Source organism: Gossypium raimondii, chromosome 2 (genome assembly GCF_025698545.1).
Source record: "Gossypium raimondii isolate GPD5lz chromosome 2, ASM2569854v1, whole genome shotgun sequence".
NCBI classification, from domain to species: Eukaryota; Viridiplantae; Streptophyta; class Magnoliopsida; order Malvales; family Malvaceae; genus Gossypium; species Gossypium raimondii.
The window spans coordinates 42,163,413-42,190,521 of NC_068566.1; the positions used below are offsets into that span (position 1 = coordinate 42,163,413).

A 27,109-nucleotide genomic window follows, 5' to 3' on the forward strand; every position below is an offset into this window, starting at 1 on the left:
TTTAATATTTATTTACAAATCTTCCACTATTTTACTTATCATAAAATATTATCCCTTGGGGAAGTATTGCTATATCTTCACTCCACTAATTTTTATAGGGCCCTTAAGGCAAAGGAGCCACAAGGGCCATTCAATTCCCTTTGAAATTTTGATTGTTTTATTAGTAGCATCAAAACCACAAACAGTGTTGGGGGTTGAGCAATAGCAGATGATGCCAAATCCCACTTTAAATATTATTTTAATCTCATTGTCATATTGTTCATAGTGATTTAACATATCAAAATCTGTCAATCAAAATGGAAAAGAAAAAGTAGACCCAAAATTCTGCATTCATCTCGGCTATTATTATTATTTTGGTGAATAACTCTAGAGATACAAAGCTGACCATTTCAAGGCTCATATCAAGCATTAAAAGTGGTTATCAGCTAGAAATGAAAGCAAACCGTGCATGTCAACTTCGTTTCACATTGCAAACTTGACGCTTGGCAACTATATAACTTCCAAGGGCTATATATTATCTTGTACAAAGTTGCTACAATATTTTAATCACTATTTTATAACAATTAATTTATATAAAGTATCGAGGATAATTATGATGGTAGTTCATATTATAAATAACACAGAATCAAATAGGATTAGAGATGGTCGGAGGCTTGATTTTAAAAAAAAACATCCAAGCTCAAGAGCAGCGAGAGTGGGCAAACAAGGGTCGTAGCCCCTCCAAAATAAAAAATATATATATTTTTACCTTTTAAGATGTATAAAATTATAAATTAATAATAATAAAATTACACTTTAATCCTCAAAATGATAAGATTTTAATTTAGTCTTTTAAAAATTATAAAAATATTAACTAATACAATGATAAAATTATAATTCAACTCTTACTAAAATTTATAACTTAATTTGGATTTACATCAATCAAGCATTTTTACTAGTTTAATTGTTAATGTTAAATGTCAATTTAGATTTAATTGTTAGTGTTAAATAATTACTAAGACGGTTTAAATTTTAAAATATTTTAATTGAGTTTTTAAAGTATTAATATTATATCAATAGGTCTTTCTGTTAACTTAGATGTCAATTAGGTGTTAAATGTCAGTTCTTATTTGAAATAGGTATGCATTTATTGCATAGTCAGGACCAACAAAATTTAGGAAGACTGTCTTTTTTTCAAATACGTCAAATTCAAGTTGTTCATATAATAAGTATACATGTGCTTAAAATTTAATTCACGTACTTTAAATATATTCCACATCAGAACTAATATTTAGTGCTCCAATTAGTTGCTAGGTTGACGGAAAAGCTTAATTGGTACGATACTAATATTTTAAGTGCACAATTAGAATATTTTGAAATTGAAGGACGGAATTTAAAATATAAACCATAGTTTTAGGATCATTGGTGCAATTAACCTTTAATACAAAGATTTATGGTAGTAATTTTGATAACTTTCCACTTGTAAGAGTAGGCCTCAAAGGTTGAAGATTAAGTGAAAGCAGAATCTCCTAAAAATGTCAACTGATTAGCCAAATCTATCACATAGAAAGGAACTTTACGACAAAAATTAACCCAAAATGTTGTTTGCAAGTAAGTGGTAACTTCGTGCAACATATATCTATGTAATTGGCTAAACCAAATAATTTTCTATGAAAATGAAACATTGGTTAAACATTTTTATCAGAAAACTTAGGGAAAATCAAGTTACTGTTCGGGTGAGTTATAAAATCCCACACTTTTTTTATTTTTTATTGCATGACAAAAGAGACCAGGTCAAATGTTGATGTAGTAAGCATTTAACACTAGGCTTCTTAAATATCTTACTCCATTTAAAAAGAAAAAAATAGCAGAAAATGGGTCACTTTTCTTTTCTGACACCAAAACATTGCTTTGATCATATTCCTTGATAATTCAAGTTTTGTTCCTATCATTCACTTAGCTTCTCTACATCTATGGCCTTTACTGAAGTCAAGGGCTTCTCTTCATCTATGGCCTTTACTAATGTCAAGGGACACTTCACGTTATTTCCTCAAGTTGAATGGATAGGGAAATGGATTTAGGGACTTCATTTATCTGATTTAGTTTTTATTTTTATTTTTATGAATGTATTTATATTTGGTATTTATGTCTAACTCATATTTGAACATGAATATAGAATACAATATCTTTATAAATTAATATTTGATATATTATATCATCATGAACAAAAATTAGATGCGAAATATACTTGAATCCATTTATATGTTGAAATCCTTAAACCTTATGGCTTTGTTATTCCAAATTAGCATCTAAGTATTTTAGAGAAAATGACTTTTTTTTTTGAAGATGGAATGTTGGAAAAGTTACGTTATACGTAATTTTTAAGGGTCATAGCATTAATATGTATCATTTGCACATTAATCTTAATTTCTATTTAGTTCATCATGAATTAAAAATTAGTTACTTTAATTTATTATCTACTCATATTCAGCATATAACTAAAGTCCTTAACCTTAATTGTACTATATTAGTTTTAATTTGGGCTAAAATAACCTTAATTGTACTATATTGCTTTTAAAGAGTACAATTCCCATAAATTTCGTGTTATTTCAAAATCAAGAGCTTTTACTAAAATTGGGGAAATGAATCTAGAGACTTCCATCCCCACCTTTCATTTTTATAAAAAGAATTTATATTTGACACTTAGATTTAAAAATACATGAGCATGAATATAAAATATAATCTTTTAAATATATGAAAATTTGTAATTACAAATTTTATAATGTTCACTTCTAAATCCAATTCATATAGATATATATTCAATACTCAATGAACTTATCTTAATGAAAAAATCGTGCTCGATTCAAATTTAATTTAAAGTGCTATAGAATCATAATTATCTTATTTAACTCGATAGGGGTCACGCGTAACTTACCAAGTTAGATATCCCTCCATAGTGCTTTATTTGCAATTCTAGATGAACTGAAGTAGCCATTAGGTTTACCATATCGTCTAAGTTGAGATGATTCATATGTGAGCTTATGTACCAAGTGTCCATTGGTGCAAAGAAAAACACTTAATTTGGGCTCAATATGCTAAAGCCAGTAATGTAGCAGTGGCAATTAAAGCAAACAAGATTTGAAAATTACATCAACATATCAATCTATATATCACTTTGATATTTGGGAGGTTCATATAGTGGGTGACGTCAGATCCACAAGGTTGCTATCACAAATGAGCATGCGCGCATTACAAACAGCAAAACTATCACAACATCGTCATATAATAATGGTAACCAAAAAAAGGACAATTCATAGAATCTTGAACCATGGCAAGTATATAGCTTTTCACTATAAATGCCACAGCTTCACACCAACACTCTCCATTCTACTGCCATCACGGATTTAGAGGAGGAAGAAACATGAAAGCGGAGCAAGAGGAAACCCGGAAGGGACCGTGGACGGAGCAGGAGGACGCGGTTCTGGTGAACTTCGTGCACTTGTTCGGGGACCGGCGATGGGATTTTATAGCCAAAGTTTCAGGTTTGAAGGTTGTGGCGGGAGACAAACGATAGGTAGGATTATCTCGAAGATTGGCAGGTTTTGAAAGGAGCCTCCCTTTAATCACATGAACATTTTGTTGTAGGTTTGAACAGAACCGGGAAGAGTTGCAGGTTACGGTGGGTTAATTACCTTCACCCTGGTCTTAAAAGGGAAAAGATGTCTCTCCAAGAACAGCGCCTTGTCCTTGAACTTCATGCCAAATGGGGAAACAGGTTTCACTTTACTTCACCTTTCAACCATCATGATTTCATTTCTCTAGAAATTGTAAATCTGTAATTATTCCTTTTAAAATTTTATAATTTTATTTTCATCTTAAAAAAATTAATCTCCGGTTTTGCTCTTACTTGACCTTTGGTGTCGACATAAGGCCACTTACCAGGTGAAGCCAAGGCAAGTAGGGATCTCTTGGTTAAATGAGAAGATTACTTTTCAGCTCCTTTCAAAAATTAATTAATTTAATTAATTTTAACTCTCGATTAAATGAAAAAAATTATATTTTAAACCCTTCAAAAAGATTAATAATTCAAGAATTGCTAGGTTGAGTTGTTGTAAATAATATGTACATATATGAAGTTGGAATGAACAGGTATATAAATGATATTGATATGCAGGTGGTCAAGAATTGCTCGGAAATTACCAGGGCGTACTGACAACGAGATCAAGAACTACTGGAGGACTCATATGAGAAAAAAAGCTCAAGAAAAGAAAAAGGCTATGCCAAAGTCATTGTCACCATCATCATCATCATCATCATCATCATCATCCATCACTCTTTCTTCATCATCATCTACTACCACTACCACCACTACTACTACCACCGTGGATTCCTTGCCCTTCTCAGGCACTGGAAAGGTCAGTTTTTACGACACAGGAGGACCAAAAATGGCTGCTTTGGGAGACAAAAGCAGTACAGATTTCAAAGATGAAAAGGGGTACTATTCCATGGATGACATATGGAAGGATATTGACATGTCTGAAGAAAACATGATAAAGCCTTTGTCTCATAACTACAGTGAAGAAGGTTGCAACATTTTCTGCCCTTCAATGGCTTCTCCTTCATTGGATTATTGCTGGGATTCACTGTGGAAGATGGATGACGAAGACAGTAAGATGTTCCTCCCATTCAGTCAGTCCATTTCTTGCTTTGAATATGGGACATCTTTTTTTAACAAGATAGGCTAGCATTCATTTATTTATTCATATATACATACATATACTTATGTATGTTTATGTAACATTACTATTTCCTAGGGAAACTCTAACATCTGGGTTTTTCATATCTCATCATGATGCATGTCACTGTAATCATATTATGTTGTTATTGTGGTTGCCAATGTAATGAATACTATTGCGCAATAAATATAAGTTCTGGAAATAGTTGTAACTATGAAAATCCCTCTATGTACCTTTGTGCGTACTCAAAATCTCCCTAGAGGATATATACTTTGTAAGTTCATGGATGTATGTATAGTACTTACTTCAACTTTATAAGCACTTTTGCATAAGCATTTAAAGTTGAATCTTATAAGCTTTACACAATATTCAATAAATTAAAAAACTCGTCACTCTATATATGAAAAATACGTACATGTCTACTTTAATTCTGTTGATCGAATATTCATTAGCACTTTAATCGTTTAAATTTCATCAATATATTTATATCATTTTCAACTTTTCTTATCACTTAAATTTTATTCAACAAAATAATAAATGAAGTTACTATATGGATACTTGGTAGCTATGTAGCACAGGAAAAAGGAAATGGCGACAATATATTAGTTATAGTGAATGGTGGGAAAGCAAGTTGCAGTATCACCATAGCTGAACTAAATGTGGGGAAATAGTTATATTATTATCTTGATTGGAAAAATGAGTGTTTGAATAACTTAAAAATGGGGTAAAAAAGAAGAGAAAAATCATTCCATCAAAGGAGGAAAATGACATGCAATTTTAATTTTTTAACAAAGGCATTGCCAATCATTACAAGAGGTAGTTGGCACTAAGCTGATTCATGAGAAAAAGTGGAATAAATTCATTGAAAAGATTCTACTTCTCAAACCCTTCAGCATCTTCCCATTGCCTACAAGGAATGGGATGGAAACAGCATCTTCTACTACATGTATCCATGGTTCAGGAAGTAGTGCCTCAAGGAGTTGAATTTGGACAACATATTTTTAATTTTGAATTGGTCTAACCCAACTCCATAAATGATAAAAACATTTTTAAATATAAATGTATTTTTGGGTTTGGACTTTTTGGAATTGGTCTCAAACAGGTCCAACTCATAGATAAACCTATTAAAAAATTCATACAAAGCAAATACAATACGTCCCACCCCCCTAATGAAAGAGCCCATAGGCTCGCATTTAGAGAAAAAGTCCGAAAGGTTGAATAGACAAGAACCCAAACCCTTCGAAACAAAGGGCAATCAAAGAGCGCCATAAGCATAGTCATGATGAAAAGCCAGATCCGCCAATGAAACAAAATAGTACGAGATTAAAGTCGAAGGTTTGCACCATATGATTAGGGAGAATCAAGCCCAAAGGCAAAGAAATAAACCACACAATCCAAGCAACCCCACGATGATACAGAGAATGTACTTCATCCAGATTCCATGCTCCCCCAACAAGTAGAACCTTCCCTGATCAGAAACAAGAAAAGGAAAACAAACCACAAGCCAAACAAATAATAGTATGATAGAATCCTCTACCAAAAAAAGAAGTAGGCACCCGGCAAAAACTCGTCTCACCCCTACCAATGAATAAACAGGGGCAGCCTACAAAACCTAAACAAGTTTTAAGAGAGGAAGAGATGGATGAGAAAGTAACTCTCTCTCTCTCTGAAAAAATTCGGTTTAGAAAATAAGTTTATTGCTCAATAAAAAATTATTTTTTTAAAAACAAATTTATTATATGTGTTTTCTACAAAGTGATGTGGTTGTTTCCCAACTTCTAACTACCACAATATTCTCCAACCATCGGTTTACTTAGAGAGTGGGCTCTAATTACATGAACCAAGTCACACAATAAAAATTTTTAATTTTTCAGTAGAAAAAATTAAATTTTTTTATGGGCTAGAAACCTAACCGAAGTTCTCACTAATAATAGAATTAATTTGGGAAATAAAACTCACTATAATTCGGCAGAATGACTATGCTCAAGATAGTATTTTTGGCTCAACCCGTAGTCGTTATTTATAGGAGAAATCAGAAAATTTCTGTATAGAAAAGAGGTAATAAAATAATAATATTGTAATAAAAAAATATTGAATCTTACTATATAGGATGGGAGGCACACCCCTCTGGAGAACTCGGTTGTCGCCCATCACGTGTTAAATAAATTTGTTCAATTCAAATAAATAGTTTTCTATTTTTAAAATATTATTTATTTATTTAACTAAAATGGATTTAATACATCATTCAAACAACTTATTGTTTCAACTAAAATCTAACTATATTGATTAATTAATTTAATTTTTACTTTAAACTCTAATTAGAAAAACCAAATTAATCACCAAATCTGTAAAAGGTAATATTCAAAAAACCACTTAACAGAGAAAGGGACAAAAAGGAGAAATAAAATAATACTAAAATTGATAAAACTTAAGACCCAACAGAGTAACTGAAACAGGATAGAACCGGCGCCTAGCCTAGGTTGTCTGTCAACAACAATGTCTCGCCTGCTGAAGCTCTATCTCTTTGCTTACAACTCTCTCCAGGCTTTTGGCTGGTAATTTTAAAATGTCCTCTCTTTCTTTTTTTTTCTTTATCTCCATTCATTACTTTCTTCAACTTAATTCAAAGTTGATTATTGGCAGGACAATTTCTTTGTTCAGAATTTTGTCCTGTTTCATAGCCACCAACTCTGTCAATGGCGCCTATGCTTCTGCTGGAGACTTAATCTGTCAGTTCTTTCTTCATTTAAATTAAAAACCCCAGTTTTTTTTCCTTAGTAAAATGATGGAAAATGAACTTCAATTTTCAATCATATGCAGGGTTTATCATATATTTTTTGCGATTCTGCTCTTTTTTTTTCTTACTGATTTCAATATGGTTTTTTTGTAGTTTGGGTTTGAATTTTTCCATCTTTTTTCTTTGTTTGAAGGTTTGTTACAAACTTGTGCGTTCTTGGAAGTTGTACATGGAGCAATAGGTAAATTTCTTTAGGGTTTCACTTTAGTACACTCAGCATTGAGTAGCAGCGCCAATCACCTCACTGACTCAGTTATAAACTTGTGTTGGTTTCAAATTTAAGGGCATAAAGTCTAGAGTTTGATTCTTGTGTTTGTAAACCTTCTCCCCTTTTCCCATTATAATGTAATTGTTTACTTGGATAATAAAAAAAAAAGGCATTGACTAGCAGCATAAATTTTTTTTTGGGGGGGGGGGGATGGTGGCATGAACTTTGCATTGTTTTCGGTTTCCGAATTCTGATTATTGCATTGTGGAATAATTACAGGGATTGTTCCGAGTGGAGTGTTGTTTCCTCTGATGCAATGGGGTGGAAGAACACATTTCTTATTAGCAATTGTCCGCCGGATTCATGAGGTTCTCGTTTTTACGATACATTGTTTTCAATTGTTTGTTGATACACTGGCCTCCTAGCATCTACGCACCGAACAATGCAATATAAATTTAAAGAGTAACTTAGCATCCTCTTAGTGACGGTTTTGTTGAGGCAATGAAACAATGGCCAATAACCCTATATGTAAATTGCACTGATAAATGCCTGCTTCTCAATTTAGTTCTCATCTGATTATAAACAGGTACAGGAATTACCTGCAGTTTTCATAACATTTTTTGCTTGGAGCCTAACCGAGGTGAGTATATGTTCTAACCTATTTACTTCATTTCAGTATCTATATTCATCCTGTAATTAGATGGGATTTTCAAATGAACTTTTATATACTGCTTGTTGCCTAATTATGGTAGAATATCTGAAAGGATTACTGTCTTGCACTGTTGTTCTTAATGGTTAAATTGCAGATATGAAGACGGTAATCCGGTATTGCATATAACATTAACACCCTATCTGCAGGTAATCCGGTATTGGCATTATGCATTGAACATATCTGGCGGTTGTCCGTCTTGGCTCACCTACCTGAGGTCTGGTATTTTCCTTCCAACTAGAATTGCTTACGGACTAACATTTATATTAAACTTTAAATTGTTGACTTCCTTTTCAGGTACACTTTATTCATTGTGCTGTATCCTATGGGCCTTGCTCCGGGTGAAAGTGAGTTATATGTGCATTCATCTACGTTCGGGATTTGTAGCTAACCTCTTACTTTGTAATTGCTTTTCCATCTTGTTTCTTTTATCCATTGTTCACTTCAATGCAGTGTGGCTTATGTACCAAGCACTTCCATATATAAAGGAGAAGAACCTCTACGGGGATTTCTTCACTAGTGTTCCCTTTAGCTATTATAATTTTGTCACGGTATGTACGGTCTTTCGCTTCTGCAAACATGAAATCCTTGGGTTTTTCCTAAAGCTACATATTCGTAATAGATAATGCTTATGCCAATCACCGTTTCTAACCTAAGAGTGCAGCTCGATTGCCAACACCAGTTCCTTTTTGAAAATTATTATTGTGAGAGCGGAACGGATACTGTAAATTTACACCATATTTGAAGCATATGCTCCAAACCACATTGGGTTTTGGTCATCACTGCTTTCAAACCAAGCCATAGTTACTAAACATTCTTGCTTTTACTTCTGCACACACTTCGAACTATTTAGTTCAAGTCTTACTTCTCTGTTTTCTCCATGGATTCCCGTAAATAAGATCGGGTTTAGTCTTGTTTTGTCTACATTTGTTTCATATAAATTGTATGTTGTGACAGTTTTCCATACAATTTCATCTCAGTACATGCTTATTTTTCAAAGTTTTTCTATGGTGTTTTTAGTGATCACTTGATATGTTTTGGTTCAGGTTGTTCTTCTCATCTATCCATTCCTTTGGTTGAATCTTTACCTCCATTTATTTAAGCAGCGACGGTCAAAACTTGGTAAGCAACACCACAAGAAGAAGAAAATTTGAAGGTCGGAGGTTCCGATTTCAAACCAATAATTGTGGAATTCAAATTACAACTACTTTGATATTCCATGATACTATGTTGATGGACTTCATTAATTTCCAGTGTATTTCTTATGTAACCAGCAACATGTACTTCTTGGGATGATATGTGCCCTTATTTTAAGATTAAATATTCAAACACATGATCATATCACAGCGTTCTGTTGTTTGAACTCAAAATGAATATATTTTTGAAGGATTTTTGGAAGATCTTACGACCACATTCGTGTCTAGATATGCGTTAAGCACAGTCAAATATCAGTACTCGAAAATATGAAATGATTGATAAACAAGTTTCAATGGAATCAACAATTAACAGAAGAGAGATACAAACAACAGGGAACAATAAGCACCCACAATCATGAAACCAAAGTGATCCCACCCCGCATAGAACCCTTGTTAATGGATCACATGAAACTCATCGAAAAGACCAGAAATCTTAAAATTCTGAAGTGGGCAGCTGCTCATGTGTGTCGGGGGCGATGAAGAAGACTTCATAGACGATGGCTGCAATGGCAGAGCCGACAAAGGGACCGAGCCAGTAGACCCAGTGGTTGTCCCATGTCCAGCTGACAACGGCTGGTCCAAAGGAGACTGCAGGGTTCATGGAAGCTCCATCAAAGGCACCACCAGCCAAGATGTTGGCACCCACAATGAAACCGATTGCAATGGGTGCAATGATCCCAATGTTACCCTTCTTTGGGTCAACAGCGGTGGCGTAAACCGTGTAAACCAAACCGAAGGTCATCACGATCTCGAAAACCACTGCGTTCCATGCTCCCACACCGGATGACAAGGCAAATGCAGATGTTGTCTGAATCATAAACAAAAACAAATTCATAAACATATTTAGTTTAAGCATTGATTGAACTTAGTTTAGTTGAACTTAGTTTTGTTTTTGTCGATCTTACCAATCCACCAGTTGAAAACTTGAGGAGCAAGCAAGCGACAACGGATCCGAGCAACTGAGCAATCCAATACAAAATACTTCGGACCAAGGTAATGTGGCCACCAACAAAGGCACCGAAGGTGACGGCAGGGTTTACGTGCCCACCCGAGATGTTAGCACCGACAGAAACGGCCACAAACAGAGCGAAAGCATGGGCCACCGATGCAGCTACAAGGCCAGCCGGTGTTGTAGAGCCATTGTCAGTGAGCTTGTCTGCAAAAGAAACATACAGGGTTTAATCAGTTCATAGAAAAATAAAAACAAGGGAACTGCTACAACATTAACTAATACGAAGCTTTAGGACATGAGAAAGAAGGATATCTATATACGTACTAAAAGCCATGCCCGAGCCTTCACCAGCAAAAACAAAAATGAGCATTGAAATAAACTCAGCTAAAGCTGCTTTGAGGGCATCAGCTTGGCCAGCCTCAGCTGCAGATCCTACTGCAATGCGAGAAATCGGCATTTTTTATTGTTTTGCTAATGAAAATAAAAATGGGTATTTTGATATTTTCTTTGATCTCTGGTTTCCCTCTGCTTCGTTACTGGTACTTATATATAGGGACCCAATCTCCAATACAACGACTACGAGCCGGATAGCCTGTTTCGAACCGGTAAATAAGCAAAAGGTCAATTTATGGTTTTGGCCCCTCTGTTATACTCAAATTTAATATTTAAGCCATATTCTTTAATTCGATCTTGCTATTTTTATAATATCATCATTTAAGCCAAATTGTTATCACCCTTAACAATTTCAGATAAAATATTGACATGAATACTTCTTATGAATATCAATTTCAACATGAAATTTTCATTTCAAGATGTTGAGTTAGAATTTTTTTTTCTTTTTTTTTTTTTCATGTTAATATTTGATTGAACCACAGATGAAGTGGCAAACGACTTGTGAGTCTTCAATTGGCACTAGTCTCGGATTTGATCCTAGGACAACCTTCCACCCCTTATCAAAAAGAAATTAAAGAGCTTAAATTATCTCAAATTAAAGTATAGACTAAATTCCAAATATAAGTATTGGAACAGGACTAAAACCAAAATTTTGAAATAAAGAAGAAAATTTGAAAAGACGAAAATGGTACCCCATTTCCTGGCGGCCACCTGTCATTGTCGGGGAAAATATTGAAGGGCGAGGGTCTTCGAATGGCTCCTACTACGCCACGTGTATGGACAGTGTGAATATGGTGGCGGATCGGAGCGTAGAGGATATTGATCACCGGCCAAAAGTGGTGGCAATGGGTCCTGGCCCCTATGATTTGTGGTTGCACTTTTCACTTGACCGACCATTTGGATTGTTTATATTTTGGTGACGTGGACGGTAGTGGTTAGCCTTGATGGCTTCATTGTCATGCACTAATCAAGATTAATTAATTGGTAATTTATGCTTTTGTTTGTTTTAGTTTTTGGTTTTGTGGTGATGATGAACATGTAATGACATAAGGTATTGCAATGGAGTGGATGTGGTAAGTTTTGGTGATTAAAAACAAGACGATATCATAAATTTTGTGAAAATAAAAGTGTTATATACTCATGATCACTAATTCGAAAAATAGATAAGGTTCGGGTCGCTTACCCACGACCCGGCTAGGCCCTACTAGATGGATGCATACAAGCCTTACAGTGAGAAGTCTACAAGGGGAGTTCGCGATCTCAGTTCGCATATATCAAAAGAGTTCGTATGTGGGGAGCCACGAAGTTCAGTAGGCAGCCCTGAACAATACATATGTCCAACATGCATAGAGTCTACTAAGAACATCAATTCCATAAACAGTAACAATATATATAAATATTTGATTATCCCCTTAAATGAGACACAACGAAAAATTACTCAACAAAAAGTAAAAAAAACCCTATTGATTAAAAATATATTTTTAAAATATACCACTTTTTAGCTTTGTTCACAAAATCAATAAAAATATCACTTTTTTATTATCATAATTTTTTACTATGATTATTTAAATTAGATTAGATTAATCGGTTGTATCAATTAAATTAAAAATCGATTCAAAAAGAGATATTAAACCAAATCGTAAATTGAAATTCATTCAAAATTACATCTTTTAAAAATCTAGAATATCAACTAACACCCCCATCAACTATTATCATTATTATTAAATTGAATTAAAGGTATGGCCCTATAGCATGGTGAAAGTAGCAAAGAGGTGGGACTTGGGAATCACATTCATTTGTGGCTACTATTTAATCACATTAAACTATATATTATCTTATGACTATATGGTCCAAGGCCAAGCGTTGTCATGTGACTTCACTCCATGATCTAGCAATTTGCAAGTATAATTAAAAAAATAAAATCATCTCTCCCACATGTGAGCACTTTGATCATTCTATATCCAGATTAAGTCAAACAAAACAACACAATTAGAGACCCGCCAAAAAAAAAAAAAAGGGTTAAATTTAAAATGGAGTTATTTACATTTTAGGTCACTCAATGTAACAGTAATTTTATATACGTCATAGACCTTTAATTTTATCGTACTATGCTAATTCCATTAAGTAATTCTCTTAACATGATTTAGGAAAAACTCTAAAGTTGATTTCGAGATTATTGTTAACAATAGAAATTCAATGAAATTAAAAATGGTGACTTATATAAGAGTTGATGTTAAGTTTAGTGACCTAAAATGCAAATTATCCTCTAAAATTGGGGGTTAGATAGGAGAAAAGCTCAAATGAGTTGTTAAACGTAATTGAAAATTAGGTAGGTATCAATGTGTGATCCATCAATAACCAATATTTTTCACTTTCCAAAATCAATATGATAATTGTTTAATAATTTTATAATTTCATGCATTTAAAAATTTCAATAATCATATTGGCTGCTTTCATCTTGTCCAAGAATATTATTGGATCAAGAGCCTATTTTCTTTCAACCTATTGATACAACTTATGTGAACTCCTATGGGTGAAGTTAAAAGAAATTGTTTTAGTGATTATAAATTAATAAATTCTTTTTAGAAGTTAAAACTGTAATTTTATTGTTGTGCTAATTTATAATATTTTAAGAACTAAAGAGATTATATGAATCAAAATCTAAAAATTTTTAAAAAACAAATTCAAGCAGTTTGCTTCTTTATCTTTTATTTTGCTCAACGGTGGTTCTTCTTTCTTTCTTCTCATTCATTTCACATGTCTTCTCTCTTTTCAATTTGCATGTCTATTTTGTAGGTATCTTTGTTGTCTTCACAAGTTGTGATGGACAGATGACGGCGCCAGTCGTTCGCTAAAACTCTACTGGCCACCAATAATTTTTCTTAGAAAGTGGGTGCCTCTTCGTCAGCTTTTTAATATATTTTTGTTTGTAGAGTATTTCAGAATAATAAATGATTTCACGAGTCGATTTGGACTCATGTTGTCTTAAGTTTTATATGTTTTTTTGTTTGTTTTTCCATTGTTTAATAAGTTATCAGTTTTAGAAGTTTTTGTATGCTCTTGTAGCACGTTCTTTAGTCTTGCTTTTGCATGTAACCTTAGTTTTACAAGTAATTTTAGGGGTGGTTTTATTGTCGTCCTCTCTAGTTTGGTGAATGCTCGATTTTTTTGTTGATTTTTAATCGCCGCTTTAGACCATCCGAGATTGATTTCCTTATCATATTAAGTGCTTGCAACCACTCCAGATATGTCGTGCTTGAGTTGTAACAAAGCCAATTGTCAAAGTGTCATGATGTTCTATTGATGCTAAGGCTAAAGCCTTTATTGTGTTGATGGAGCTTGTCCTTCACCATCTACGACGAGTGTTTGTAATTTTTTTCCCTGAATTATATAGTTCTATTTATTGAATAAATTAATGAATTTACCTTTTCAAAAAAAAAAACTAAAAAGATTTTATACAGAAATTTTATTTTGAGGTCAAGGTCACTACCTGTCCCTCCCTCCATCCCTACTCTTATGTGAGCTTGAAAATTCCCTTCATCTTGGTATTTCCATATTCAAGTTTTGATGTTTTCAAAAATCAAATTTGAATATATGTGTTTAATATTATCTAATTGTTTAAGCTAACGACTTGAAATATGAGTCTTAAAACTTTTTACAGATATATTTATTTTTAAAAAATAATTAACTCAAATTTTTAAGCCAATTTATAATATTTTTATTTTTTATAAAAATATAAATTTATTTACTATTTACTAACTTTATATAATTTTTATTAAAATTTTAAATATTTTTAATACTTATATTAGAGTATTATATATTTACTTCTCATATAATATAAAGATCAAATTTTGCTACTAGTCCTTGTATCATGCGTAAATCGTGGACTTAATCCATATACTCTAATTAATTTAATTTTAATTCCTATATTTTTAAAATTTTGGAATATCAGTTTTGGTTCAAATGGTAGCAGTTAGCTCTGCTAAGTCAAATTCTACTATCAATCCTGCACTATGTACAAGTTGTGGATTTAATCATTGTTCCCCATTTTGATCATTTTTAATCTCCATACTTTTTAATTTTTTTGAAATTGCAACCCTAACTCAAACGATAGCCATTAATTCCATTAAATAAAATAACATGGTTTTTTTTGTGAGTATCATGTGGAAATGACAATCTCATATGATATTGCACATATGATAATGAGTTTGTGTTAGGATTGAAATCTCAAATCTTGAAAAGTGTAAGGACTAAAAAAAATACTAAATTAAAATACAAGGTTTAAATCCGAATCTTATGCATTGTACAAAGACTAATAGTAGAATTTCAACTAATATAAATTATATAATATATAAAAAAATATTTACATTAAGTATGGGATAAACCTGCTCATGGGATAAACCTAAAAAATGTGAGGGTTTGGACTAGAGCTGTCCATGGGCCGGGTTCGGGCCGGGCCCGGAAAAATTTTTTGGCCCGACTCTTAGGCCCGGGCCCGGCCCGGCCCGATTTTTAATAAACACAAAAAAATATTTTAAAAATAAAAAATAAAAATAAAAAAATATTTTAAAAGTATTTTAAATTTAAAAAATAAAAATAAAAAATATATATTTATTATATTCGGGCCGGGCCTGGGCCAAAAAAGTTGAGCCCGAGCCCGGCCCATTTTTTAAACGGGCCTCGTTTTTTTGCCCAAGCCCATATTTCGGGCCTATATTTTTACCCAAACCCTCCCATATTTCGGGCGGGCCGTCGGGCCGGGCCGGGCCGCCCGACCCATGGACAGGTCTAGTTTGGACAGAATACGATATCCGAAAAATGGGCTTCGGTAAAATTTAAGGCATGTTTTCTATATGCTTTGGGCCTTGGGCAAGAATTTTTTGGCCTGAGTTCAACCCAGCACGAATATTATGTTATAAAATAATATTATATTAAATAACAATTATATATTTATATTTATATTTATATTTATATTTATATTTATATTAAATCGCTAATCCAATAACAATTAAATTCACTGCCCACGACCTAAAAAAAAACTTACCCAACTAAATGACCCAACCCAAAATATAAAAAATTAAAATTTATATTTAATACAATAAAATATTTATTCTATTTATTTGTGTTTTTGATATAATAAACATTTATTATATTCATGGTAGTGTTTTTTAATATATTTTAATGTATTAGAAAAAAAATTATTTTAACTTTTTTAGTGTTTTAAGTGTATTATATTTTTAAAAAATTTTAATTTTAAATAAAAATTAAAAATGAGCGGGCCATATCAGACTTGGTTTACTTTTAAAATTGGCTTGGGCTTGGGCAAAAAATTAAACTCATTTTCGGGTCGGGTCCAAACTTGAGAAATAGTTTAAATACCTTGCATAAGCCCGGCCCAGCTCATGAACACCTCTAATATGAGAGCTTATTTAAGTTGTATCTTTAAATCGAGTCTATTTTTTGTTCAAATTACTTTTTGAGTTTAATATATATATATATATATATATATATATATATATTAAATCTTCTCAAATATCGATGTAAACATCTAATTTTAGCTTCGAAATCATTTAAGGGTTGCGATTTTTTCTTAAACATATTTAATTTTTATTTCAAATTTAATTTAATATTGATTTAATTTTTAAATTGAAATTAATTTTGAATTTTGCAATAAGGGCTAGAGTGAATTCCTCTTGCAAATTTTACGAGTTTTAAATCGAATTAAGTTAGGATTTTATTTATTTATTATTTAAATTGAAACTAATTTTAAATTATTTGAATATTCAAACTTTTTAAGCTAAAAGTTTGGTCCTTGCACATTTTAATTTCATTCAAACTTTAAAATTCTGCCTTGGAACATTGCCAATCCAGTCCCTCTGATTTTTACATTTATACTTTTTAAAATCAAACTTTTTTAATATTTAGTTGAATTTAATTTAAGTTTAAATTTTAAAACTTCTTTTAAAAGGAATAATTTAAACTTTAAACTTTAGAATTTTTTATTCTTAGAATTTAAACTTTAGATTTTTTTAAAAGTTCAATTAGTTTTAAATTTTAGAATTTTAAGTTTGGATATTCCTTTATTTCTTTTTTTAGCTTTAGAATTTAGAAATTTAAGTTTTAATAGGTTTAATTAGATTTTAGTTTACAGATGGACTTTCTGTCTTAGAATTTAGATTTTAATTTTGATCAGGTTTAAAATTCTAGTTCTTCCAGAATTTTAGAATTTTTAACTTCTAAAAATTTTATTTTAATTTTAAATTTTTTAAGTTCTTAGTATTTTAGGTTATATTTAACTTTAATCACTACACCAAAACAGGTCTTTAGCGGCATATTTTGTGGCGCTTGGACGAACAACGCCGCTAAAAACCGAGCATTAGCGGCGCAAAGACCTAAACGCCGTAAAAGAACATCATTAGCAGCGTTTACCACAATGCGCCGCTAAATCTCTTAACCAAAACGCTGTGTTTTCGTCTTGATGTATCTTAAAAGTAGTGGCGTTTACGCAAAACGCCGTTAAAGAGACGATAATAGCGGCGCTTTTGGAAACGCCGCAAAATAGCTTAACCAAAACGCAGAGTTTGGTCTTGAGGTATCTTAGAATTAGTGGCGTTTATAGGAAAACGCCGTTAAAGTACAGTAATAGCGGCGCTTCACGGAAGCGCCGCAAACTATCTGAACCGAAACACATCGTTTTGGTCTTGATTTATACTACAACTAGTGGCGCATACGGTCAAACGCCAGTAAAGAATAGTATTAGCGGCGATTTGTGTCTAGCGCCGCAAAATATCTTAACAAAAACGCAGTGTTGTGATCTTAATGTATATAAAATTAGTGGCGCTTATGGTAAACCGCCGCGAACGATATTAATAGCGGCGCTTTGTGAGAAGCGCCGCAAAATATATTAACCAAAACGCATAATTTCGGCCTCGATGTATAGTAGAATTAGTGGCGCTTAGTGAAACGCCGTTAAAGCATAGTATTGCGGTGCTTGGATAAAAGCGCCACCAAATATCTGAACCAAAACGCATCGTTTTGGTCTTGATGTATACTTGATTTAGTGGCGATTTCGGTAAAACGCCGCTAAAGCACAGTATTAGCGGTGATTTGTTGCTAGCGCCGCGACATACCATAAACAAAACGCAACGTTTTGGTCTTAATTTATACTAAAATTAGTGGCGCTTTGTTGAAAGCGCCGCAAAATATCTTAACAGATTTTTGGGTTTTAACCATGCATTATATAATGTAGGTTACTATATATTTAGTTAATCATATTTGGTTTAGGTATAGGGTATTAGGGTTCATTATATAATGTTTAATATTTTTGGATTACAGTGTAAAGTTTAAAGTTTAGGATTTACGATGTAGGTTTAGGGTTAGAGTATTAGGGTTCATTATATAATGTTTAGTATTTTTGGATTACAGTGTAAAGTTTAAAGTTTAGGGTTTACGATGTAGGTTTAGGGTTAGGGTATTAGGGTGTTAATTTAGGGTTAGGGTATTAGGGTATTTTGGGTTTAAGGTTTAGGAGTCTGGGGTATAAGGTTTAAGGTTTGGGGTTTAGGCTACTTTACTCATGTTAATAGGTTAATTATTGTTTCGGATTTTGGGGTCTGGTTGTTGGTTTTAGGGTTTAGGTTTTAGGGTTTAACGATTTAGCAACTTAAGATTTTAGGGTTTAGAGGTTTAGAGGTTTAGGGTTAAATCCCAAAAGCGTGCATGAACAACGGTTTAATGTTCAATTGTATACATGAACTTTAATTTGATCTAAATATTGTAAAATATTAACACAATTATTGATATAATTAACATCATTTTTCATTTATATATTGCATACATAAATATTTATATTTATTCAATATAAAATATATTTTGATGTAAAATTTTTATAGATCATGAAATAAATTTTTAAAAATGCATTATTCTCCGATTTTTTATTAATTGATAATTTCATTTTATAAATTTTGTTTTAATTTTAGATCAATTTGGCTTGAATCTTGGATGAAGGCATTAGCGGCGCTTGAGCAAAAGACGCCGCTAAAGGTGACGATATTACGGCGTTTATGAAGAAACGCCGCCAATTTCCTTAAGTGTAACAAAGACACGGTGCCGTTTTTTGTTTTCATTTAGTGGCGCATTTGGAAAACGCCGCAAAAATTTATAACGAGTTGAGGAAACGGCGTCGTTTCCTATTTTTATTAGTGGCGCTTTTGCTAATGCGCCGCAAAAATGTTACGGTATATAAGTGAAAACGGCACCGTTTTATTCTGAACTTGGAATTTTAGTGTCGTTTTTATTTAAAACGCCGCAAATGTGGACTCAATAACGGTGTTTGTTCTCAACGCGCCGCAAATCTGACTTAAAAATTTCTTAAACGGCGTCGTTTCTTTAGAGGACATTTAACTTAATACCTTTCTGTCGTCCTCCAAAAGCAGAAAGAGTGAATTTGCAGAAAAGTTAAGTGCAGACCTCAAGTGTCGAAAGGGAACAAATTTCAGACTTCTTACAAAGGAAAAAAGAAGGTCGGGGTCGGTCTTGAAAGAAGTTTGGCACAGCTGCGAGATTTTTCGATTAAATAGGTAAGGCGTTTCTGTTATTTTTGGATTAAATTTTTAGGGTTTTAGGTCAGTCCTAGTTATTTAGGGTTTTAGGGTTTCGATTAAACAACTTCAACAATGTACTATTCCGATTAAATATGTAAGGCGTTTCTGTTAAATAGGTAAGGCGTTTCTGTTATTACAGCCACTTATGGATTTGAGTTTCATATTCCGATTTCTGGTATTGATTTGTGGTATTGAAAAAATTTATATTACAGCCACAATATTGATTTGTGGTATCAATTTACTATTCCGATTTAGATTATAGCAGAAGAGAGGGTGGCAAAATTTATATTCCGATTTAGATTATAGCACATGAATTGGAAGGGATGGATAAAAATAAAAAATGAATTGCTATGGATTCTCTACAGGATGTAAAATCCGAATTGGTTGGTCAATTAGAATTAGATTATGTTGTTATGTGCAGAAATAATTGAGTGGATTTGAAATAATTTGTTTTTGATTATGTTGTTATGTTCTGAAATATGCTTTGGATTTGAAATAATTTCTGAGTCTGAAATAATTTGTTTTTGATTATGTTGTTATGTTCTGAAATATGCTTTGGATTTGAAATAATTTCTGGGTCTGAAATAATTTGTTTTTGATTATGTTGTTATGTTCTGAATTATGCTTTGGTTCTGAAATCTGGATCTGGTTTTTGTCTGCGTTGCTTTCTTAGCTTGCTGGGTTGGAGCTCGTTTCATTGCTGCCAAATTTGGATATTCTTTGGCGTGGAGGTAAATTTTATGTTGCAAATAAAAGGTTTTTAGTTAATCATCTTTAGTTAATCATCTTGCTGTTCGTGGTAGTTATATACCCGTTGCATTTTGGTCAGCCTGTCATGTATTATGCAAATCCCGAAATGGTTTTAAGCAAGTGGACTTTGTTTATTTAGTTATGCACATAATACTTTCATATTTTATTTGTTGTAGAAGTTGGTATCTCACAGTTTCTCATCAAATGTATGCGAGTAGTATCGAATGCAAATTGTTTTAACAGCCATTTGATCAATTGTTCTGTTTTTTTGTAATATTCCTTTATAACATATTGGAAGATATGTTATGTTTTAACTTAATATATTTGAAACATAATATCTTATGCCTCACAAAATCCAATTTTTGATGATTGTCTTATTTTAAATAATGCTTCCAATCAATGGTATGTGTATTATTTAAACAAAATCCACTGAAACAAAAATTACTTACTAAAACTTGTAATATAAATTTTAATTTCAAGTCCAAATTAATATTTTACTTAAATACATTACTTACAATTTAATTTAACTTATTAATAATATATATATTGTTAAGTAATAATTTTTGAAATTTATATCTTACATTACTTAAATATATATTTTAAGTATATTTTACATGACTTACATTACTTACTAAAACATATTTTTACTAAAATTTACTTGAATATATTAATTAAATAAATTACTTAAATACTTGATTGTTTGAAATTGGTTTAAATTTTAAATACATTACTTAAATATATATTACTTACTAAAATTTAAGTATATATTACATTACTTACATAACTTGTTAAAATATATTATCATTTCAATTTTTTTTAATATTATACATATATTCATTTACGTATGTAAGCTATATTTAAATTTTATTAATAATATTTAAACATATTTTGTTGTCAAATCAAGGACACATATACCTCTCCACTAATTATTCAGTGGAAGATTAGTTTAAAAGCAAAGATTGCTTATATAAGCTATATTTAAATTTTATTAATAATAAATTTATAACTTAAATAAGTATTACTATATTTTAATATTATACATATATTCATTTACATAACACATAACTTACATAACCTACTTAATATATAACTTGCATAACTTAAATAAGTTACATAATAATACATAATACACAACTTACATGTGTAAATAATACAGAGCTTACATAACTTACATATCCTACATAAATTAAATAAGTTACATAATAATACATACCCTACATAAATTAAATAAGTTACATTATAAGGTTTCTATATTAGTATTAAATTTATTACTATTAAATTTATAAATAATTATAAATATTGTTTAATATCTATATTAGTATTATAAATATTGTTTTAATATAACCTATAAAATTTAAAAGTTTTTAAATAATTATAAATATTGTTTAAATATTAAATTTATTAGTATTAAATTTTTAAGTTTTCTAAATAATTATGTATAAGCTTATATATCTTACATAATACATAAGTACATAACAAACATAATAAAGAACTTACATAATAACACATACCGTACATAAATTAAATAAGTTACATGATACACCAAAAAAAAAACTTACATAACTTAGTTAATATCCTACATAATAAATTACATAATAATACATACTTACATAAATTAAATAAGTTACATAATACACAAATTACATAACTTACATAATACATAATTTACATAATACACAACCCACATAACTTACATAATACATATTTTACATCACTTACATAAGACATAACTTACATAAGTTTCATAATACACAACCCACATAACTTACATAATACATATTTTACATCATTTACATAAGACATAACTTACATAAGTTTCATAATACACAACTGACATAACTTACATAATACACAACTTACATAAGTTTCATAAGACACAACTTACATAGCTTACATAACTTACACAACTTACATAACTTACATAATAAATAAGTTATTCCTAAATCCTAAACCCGTGCAATTTATTGTCAATGTCAGACTTCAAGAATTAAGAAATGGACCGTTCTTGGATGAATTTGTCAAGGGTTAGCAACGGTTATCGAAATGGGTTGCAGAGTTTTCTAAATTTTGCATTTCGATATGCAAGCCAAGAGAACATGATTCTTTGCCCATGTAATAAGTGTGTCAACATAAACTGGCATTACCGTGAGGTTGTATACGAGCATCTAATTGTTGATGGGTTTGTTAAGGGTTATAAGCAATGGCTTTTTCATGGAGAATGCCCTAGAAGTACTTCCTCTTCAACGATGGATGTATCTTATCCTGCATCGCTTACCATCACCGATAGAGGGATGACATGGAAGGTATGTTATGGGATGCATTTAATATGCACAATCATGGTGTGCAATCGTTCCTGTGGATTTTATGGCATCGATGATTGTAATATTGGTGGAACTGCTTTTCCGAACCGGAAGTAGTGTACCTCATGAAGAGCCAAATGGAGAAGCGACGAAGTTCTACGCTCTACTTAATGACATGAACGAAGAACTGTATGAAGGATCAAAATTTTCAAAAATGGCCTTCTGTGTTCGTCTGGGAGGGTGGACCGGAAACTCGTTGACAATGCTATTAGAGTTTTGAGAGAGATGTTCCGTTTGCAAAAATCCTCGATCATGCAAGGATATGAAGAAAATGATAAAAGATTTAGGCCTTGGGTACAACAAAATCCATAGTTGCCCAAATGACGCATGTTGTATTGGGGTGATCGAAAAACCAACAAAGTCTTTGTCATGTATGCGCCAATCCGTTGGATAAATAAAAACACGAAGACGGAACGACGATGAAAATGTTGCACGATCGAGGAAGAAGCCGATTAAGATTTTACGGTATTTTCCTTTGATACCAAGGCTTCAAAGGCTTTTCATGTCATCGAAGACAATGAGTCAATGACGTGGCACCATGATGGACGAACCGATGATGGATTACTAAGGCATCCGGCAGATTCTTTAGCTTGGAAAGCATTTGACAATAAATTTCCAAACTTTGCAAGCGATCCTAGGAGTGTGAGGCTTGGGCTAGCATCTGATGGATTTAATCCTTTCAAGATTATGAGCACTGCCTACAGTACTTGGCCAGTAGTGCTTGTTCCTTATAATCTGCTTCCATGGATTTGCATGAAGCAATCTTCCCTTATCTTATCTATGATTATCCTTGGAGAGAAAGGGCCCGCGAATGATATCGACATTTATTTACAGCCACTTATTGAAGAGTTAAAACAATTATGGGCTGGTGTCGAGACATACGATGTGCTGAGAAAGGAGAACTTTAATTTACGTGCGACTTTGATGTGGACCATAAATGACTTTCCGCTTATGCCAATTTATCCGGTTGGAGTACTAAGGGTCGTTATGCGTGTCCTTGTTGTGCTGCACAAACATGCTCGCAATGGTTGTACAATGGGAAAAAGTTCTCTTACATGGGGCATCGTCGGTGGTTACCGAAAAATCATAGATTTAGATTTCAGAGTTCTGTATTTGACTGCAGTGAAGAGTTCAGAGAAGCTCCTTCCCAGACCAGTGGCTCTGAAATCGTGTTCATGTTGGAATATATGAATTTCATTTATGGGAAGATGAACCAACCACCAAACACGCAGATCAGAAACAGAAGATCAAATGATGAAGCCGATGAAAGCTCCGACGAAGAGGACGATCCTAATGAGGCAGACTTGTGGAAAAAAGAAGTATTTTTTTTTGAGTTACCTTATTGGGAGCATCAGCTTTTACGACACAATCTTGATGTTATGCACATTGAGAAAAATGTCTGCGAGAACATTGTGGGTACAATTTTGAACGTCGACGGAAAATCAAAAGACAATTTTCAGAGTCGACTTGATTTAGTCCAAATGGGAATTCGGCCTGATCTACATCCCAATCCACTTCTGAATGGGAAATATCGGTTGTCGCCTTCTATTTTCTCAATGTCCAAGACGGAGAAAGAACTATTTTGCATGGTGTTGAAGGATATAAAGGTTCCGGATGCGTATGCATCAAATATATCTCGATGTGTTAGTGTTAAAGATCGAAGATTATATTCGCTAAAATCACATGACTATCACATCTTGATGCAAGATTTAATGCCAGTTGCTCTACGATGTTATATGTCCAAGAAGGTGACGTCTTGTATCATTGAACTATCCAACATAATGAAAGCCATTTGTGGCAAAGTTTTGGATGTTCAAGAACTTCAGAAGGTACAGGATCGAGCCGCTTTGACTTTATGCAACATGGAGAAAATCTTCCCACCTTCCTTCTTCACTATTATGGTTCACTTGATAATTCATCTCCCGTAGGAAGCAATTCTTGGCGGACCCGTTTCCTATCGATGGATGTATCCTATAGAAAGGTCTTAAAGAATTATTTTTAAAATTTTCCTTCATTCACCTCTATGCCTTTAGTTACAACTTTGATAATGTTGTATATTGTGTTTAGGTTCCTATCCAAATTAAAGTCTTACTGCCGCAACAAGCGATATCCAGAAGGATCGATTGCTGAAGGCTACTTGGCAGAGGAATGTATGACCTTCTGCTCGAGATATTTGGAAGATGTCGAAACAAGGTTGAACAGACCAAATAAGAATGCTGAACTCACGAACTATGACTTAGCCGATACTTATTTGTTCCAAAGTTTTGGACAACCAATCGGCAAAGTTGAAATTGCGGAATTAGATAATTTATCGTGGGTACAAGCACATCGATATGTTCTGTTTCACCACGAATCATTGGAACCTTTACGGAAGTAAGTTCTACAAATTTCATAAATATTTATCAAACTAAAAATTGTTTATCTTCTAACAAAGATCACATTTTTTTTAACATAGTGAGTACAAACAAATATTGAGATCTCGTTCGCGCTCCCGAAGAACACAACATCGAGATATCAATAAGTTGTTTACAGAATCTTTTTATGAATGGTTAAGCCAAACGGTATGTGGTTGGAGCTTTTGCTTACAAATTATAATGCTTTCTCATAACATTTTTAATTACTTAGTTTGCTTTCCATTCAATAGGTTTGGAATGGGAAGAGCGTAAACGACAAAGTTAGATGCCTCACCCAAGGTCCAAATCGAGTGGTTAAAAGATATAGTGCGTTCCTCATCAACGGATTCAGATTTCATACAAAATATCGCGAGAGGTTGAGGAGAACGCAAAATTGTGGAATAGTTGTTAATTCTGCAATTACAAGTTATGCTAGCGCTAGGGACAATAATCCTGTCGAGGGAAATGTGGAATATTTCGGACAGATTATTGACATAATTGAGTTGGATTATTACGGCAAATAGAAAGTTGTCTTATTTCGAGCTGATTGGGTCGATGTTAATACAGCTCGTGGAATCAAGCAAGATCAATTTGGTTTTACAATGGTGAACTTTGACCGATTGATTCACACAGGACAACAACTGATAGATGAGCCGTATGTATTCTCAAGTCAAGTCAAACAAGTTTTTTACTCAAAAGATCCAACTGATGAGGGTTGATACGTTGTACTCCGTAACATCCCTAGAGACCTGTTTGACATGGGCAGTGGAAGTAAAGATAACATCGACGACAGATCAGAAACTTTGCCATTTCCAGAACAAAACTTAAACGATAATATCCCTAGTACTAGTGCACAATTTCAATGGGTTCGTCAGGATACGGATGAAGATATTTACGAATAATGATGTAGTAAGATTTTACGATTGATTAATTATATGTAACTTACATTAGTATTAAATCTTGGTCTTATTATATAACTTAACTATATTACATATGTTGTTATTGTTGTAATTAGTTATTAAGTTTAATTACATTTTATGTGTATTGCAGATAAAATGCCTAGAAGAAAAATTATAAGGGAAAGCATTGTTCAAAATCATCCAAACTCGACAGAAACAAATAGTACTGAACAACAGACAGCAATTGGATCTTCGAATGTTCCGATTACACACGAGGATCCTACGGAAGTTCAAAGTAACTTACATTAATTCCATGCGTGTTGACTTATAATTGATTTATTTTTCAAATTCTTATATTATAATATACCATTTGTAGCTGAAAATGGTGGGACGATAGAGGTCGAGGACGACGATACTTAGAGAGTTATACGAGTTAGATCCAATGAGCGTGTCAAGGTATGCGAAACAGCTTTTGGTCACTGTTGGATCGAAGCTCGACTTTTAGCAGGATACATGGGCATTTTAGCATGAAATCCGAATATGTTGCCTATCAACTACGAGTCATGGCGTCAAATGCCCGATAGCAACAAAAACCAAGCCCTCGATAATATTAAGGTAACAAAATGTTAATGTCATCTGTAATGCTTGGGGAATAGTTTCATTTATATTTACTTTATTAACTTGTGTTTTTTGTAGGCGAGGTTTGCTTTAGAGGTCTCCGATGCTTATGTAAAGAAGGCATTGGGAAAAAGATGGAGAGACAATAAAAGTACTTTGAAGAAAAATTATTATAAGACAAAAACCACCCTCGATGAGAAATTGCAAAATGTCCCGCCGGGTATGTTGAGGTACCAATGGGAAGATGCGGTTAGATTTTGGCATTCTCAGAAAGGCGAGGTATGACGTACTTCCAAACTATTGTAATTATTTTGGTTTATAGTATTTACTATTTACGTACTAAAAATTTTATAATGTAGGATCGTGAACGAGTTGGAAAAAATAGCCGGCAGCAACAAAAATTCACTCACACAGCCAGGTCGAGAAGTTGTGCATATGTAGCTGAGGCGGAGGTATTTTTAATTTTTTAATATTCTCAAATATGTATAACTTTCTATTAAATAATATTTTTACTAC

General features: G+C 32.6%; 3 protein-coding genes across 4 annotated transcripts; 2 read left to right on the forward strand and 1 right to left on the reverse strand.

Moving 5' to 3' along the window:
• The first annotated feature begins 3,295 nt into the window (after positions 1–3,295).
• On the forward strand, positions 3,296–4,935 carry LOC105788885 (transcription factor MYB59). Of its 2 annotated transcripts, none has more exons than XM_012615952.2 (3): positions 3,296–3,521; positions 3,625–3,754; positions 4,154–4,935. In XM_012615952.2, exons 1-3 carry the CDS (start codon positions 3,401–3,403, stop codon positions 4,722–4,724), a joined length of 822 nt encoding a protein of 273 aa, XP_012471406.1. In that variant the 5' UTR covers positions 3,296–3,400; the 3' UTR covers positions 4,725–4,935. The 2 variants fall into 2 exon arrangements, with proteins under 2 accessions (XP_012471406.1, XP_012471407.1); XM_012615953.2 differs by having other exon boundaries at positions 3,349–3,553.
• A 2,187-nt stretch (positions 4,936–7,122) lies between these two features.
• LOC105788887 (uncharacterized) lies at positions 7,123–9,768 on the forward strand. The gene is made up of 9 exons (XM_012615955.2): positions 7,123–7,270; positions 7,359–7,444; positions 7,646–7,693; positions 8,000–8,088; positions 8,307–8,360; positions 8,579–8,646; positions 8,727–8,776; positions 8,883–8,980; positions 9,476–9,768. Exons 1-9 carry the CDS (start codon positions 7,212–7,214, stop codon positions 9,581–9,583), a joined length of 660 nt encoding a protein of 219 aa, XP_012471409.1. The 5' UTR covers positions 7,123–7,211; the 3' UTR covers positions 9,584–9,768.
• Positions 9,769–9,881: 113 nt separating this feature from the next.
• Positions 9,882–11,105, reverse strand: LOC105788886 (aquaporin TIP1-2). Its single transcript, XM_012615954.2, has 3 exons — positions 10,902–11,105; positions 10,531–10,781; positions 9,882–10,433 (listed from the first exon to the last, which is right to left on the reverse strand). The coding sequence occupies exons 1-3, from the start codon at positions 11,032–11,034 to the stop codon at positions 10,059–10,061; spliced, it is 759 nt and encodes a 252-aa protein (XP_012471408.1). The 5' UTR covers positions 11,035–11,105; the 3' UTR covers positions 9,882–10,058.
• Between the last annotated feature and the right edge of the window lie 16,004 nt (positions 11,106–27,109).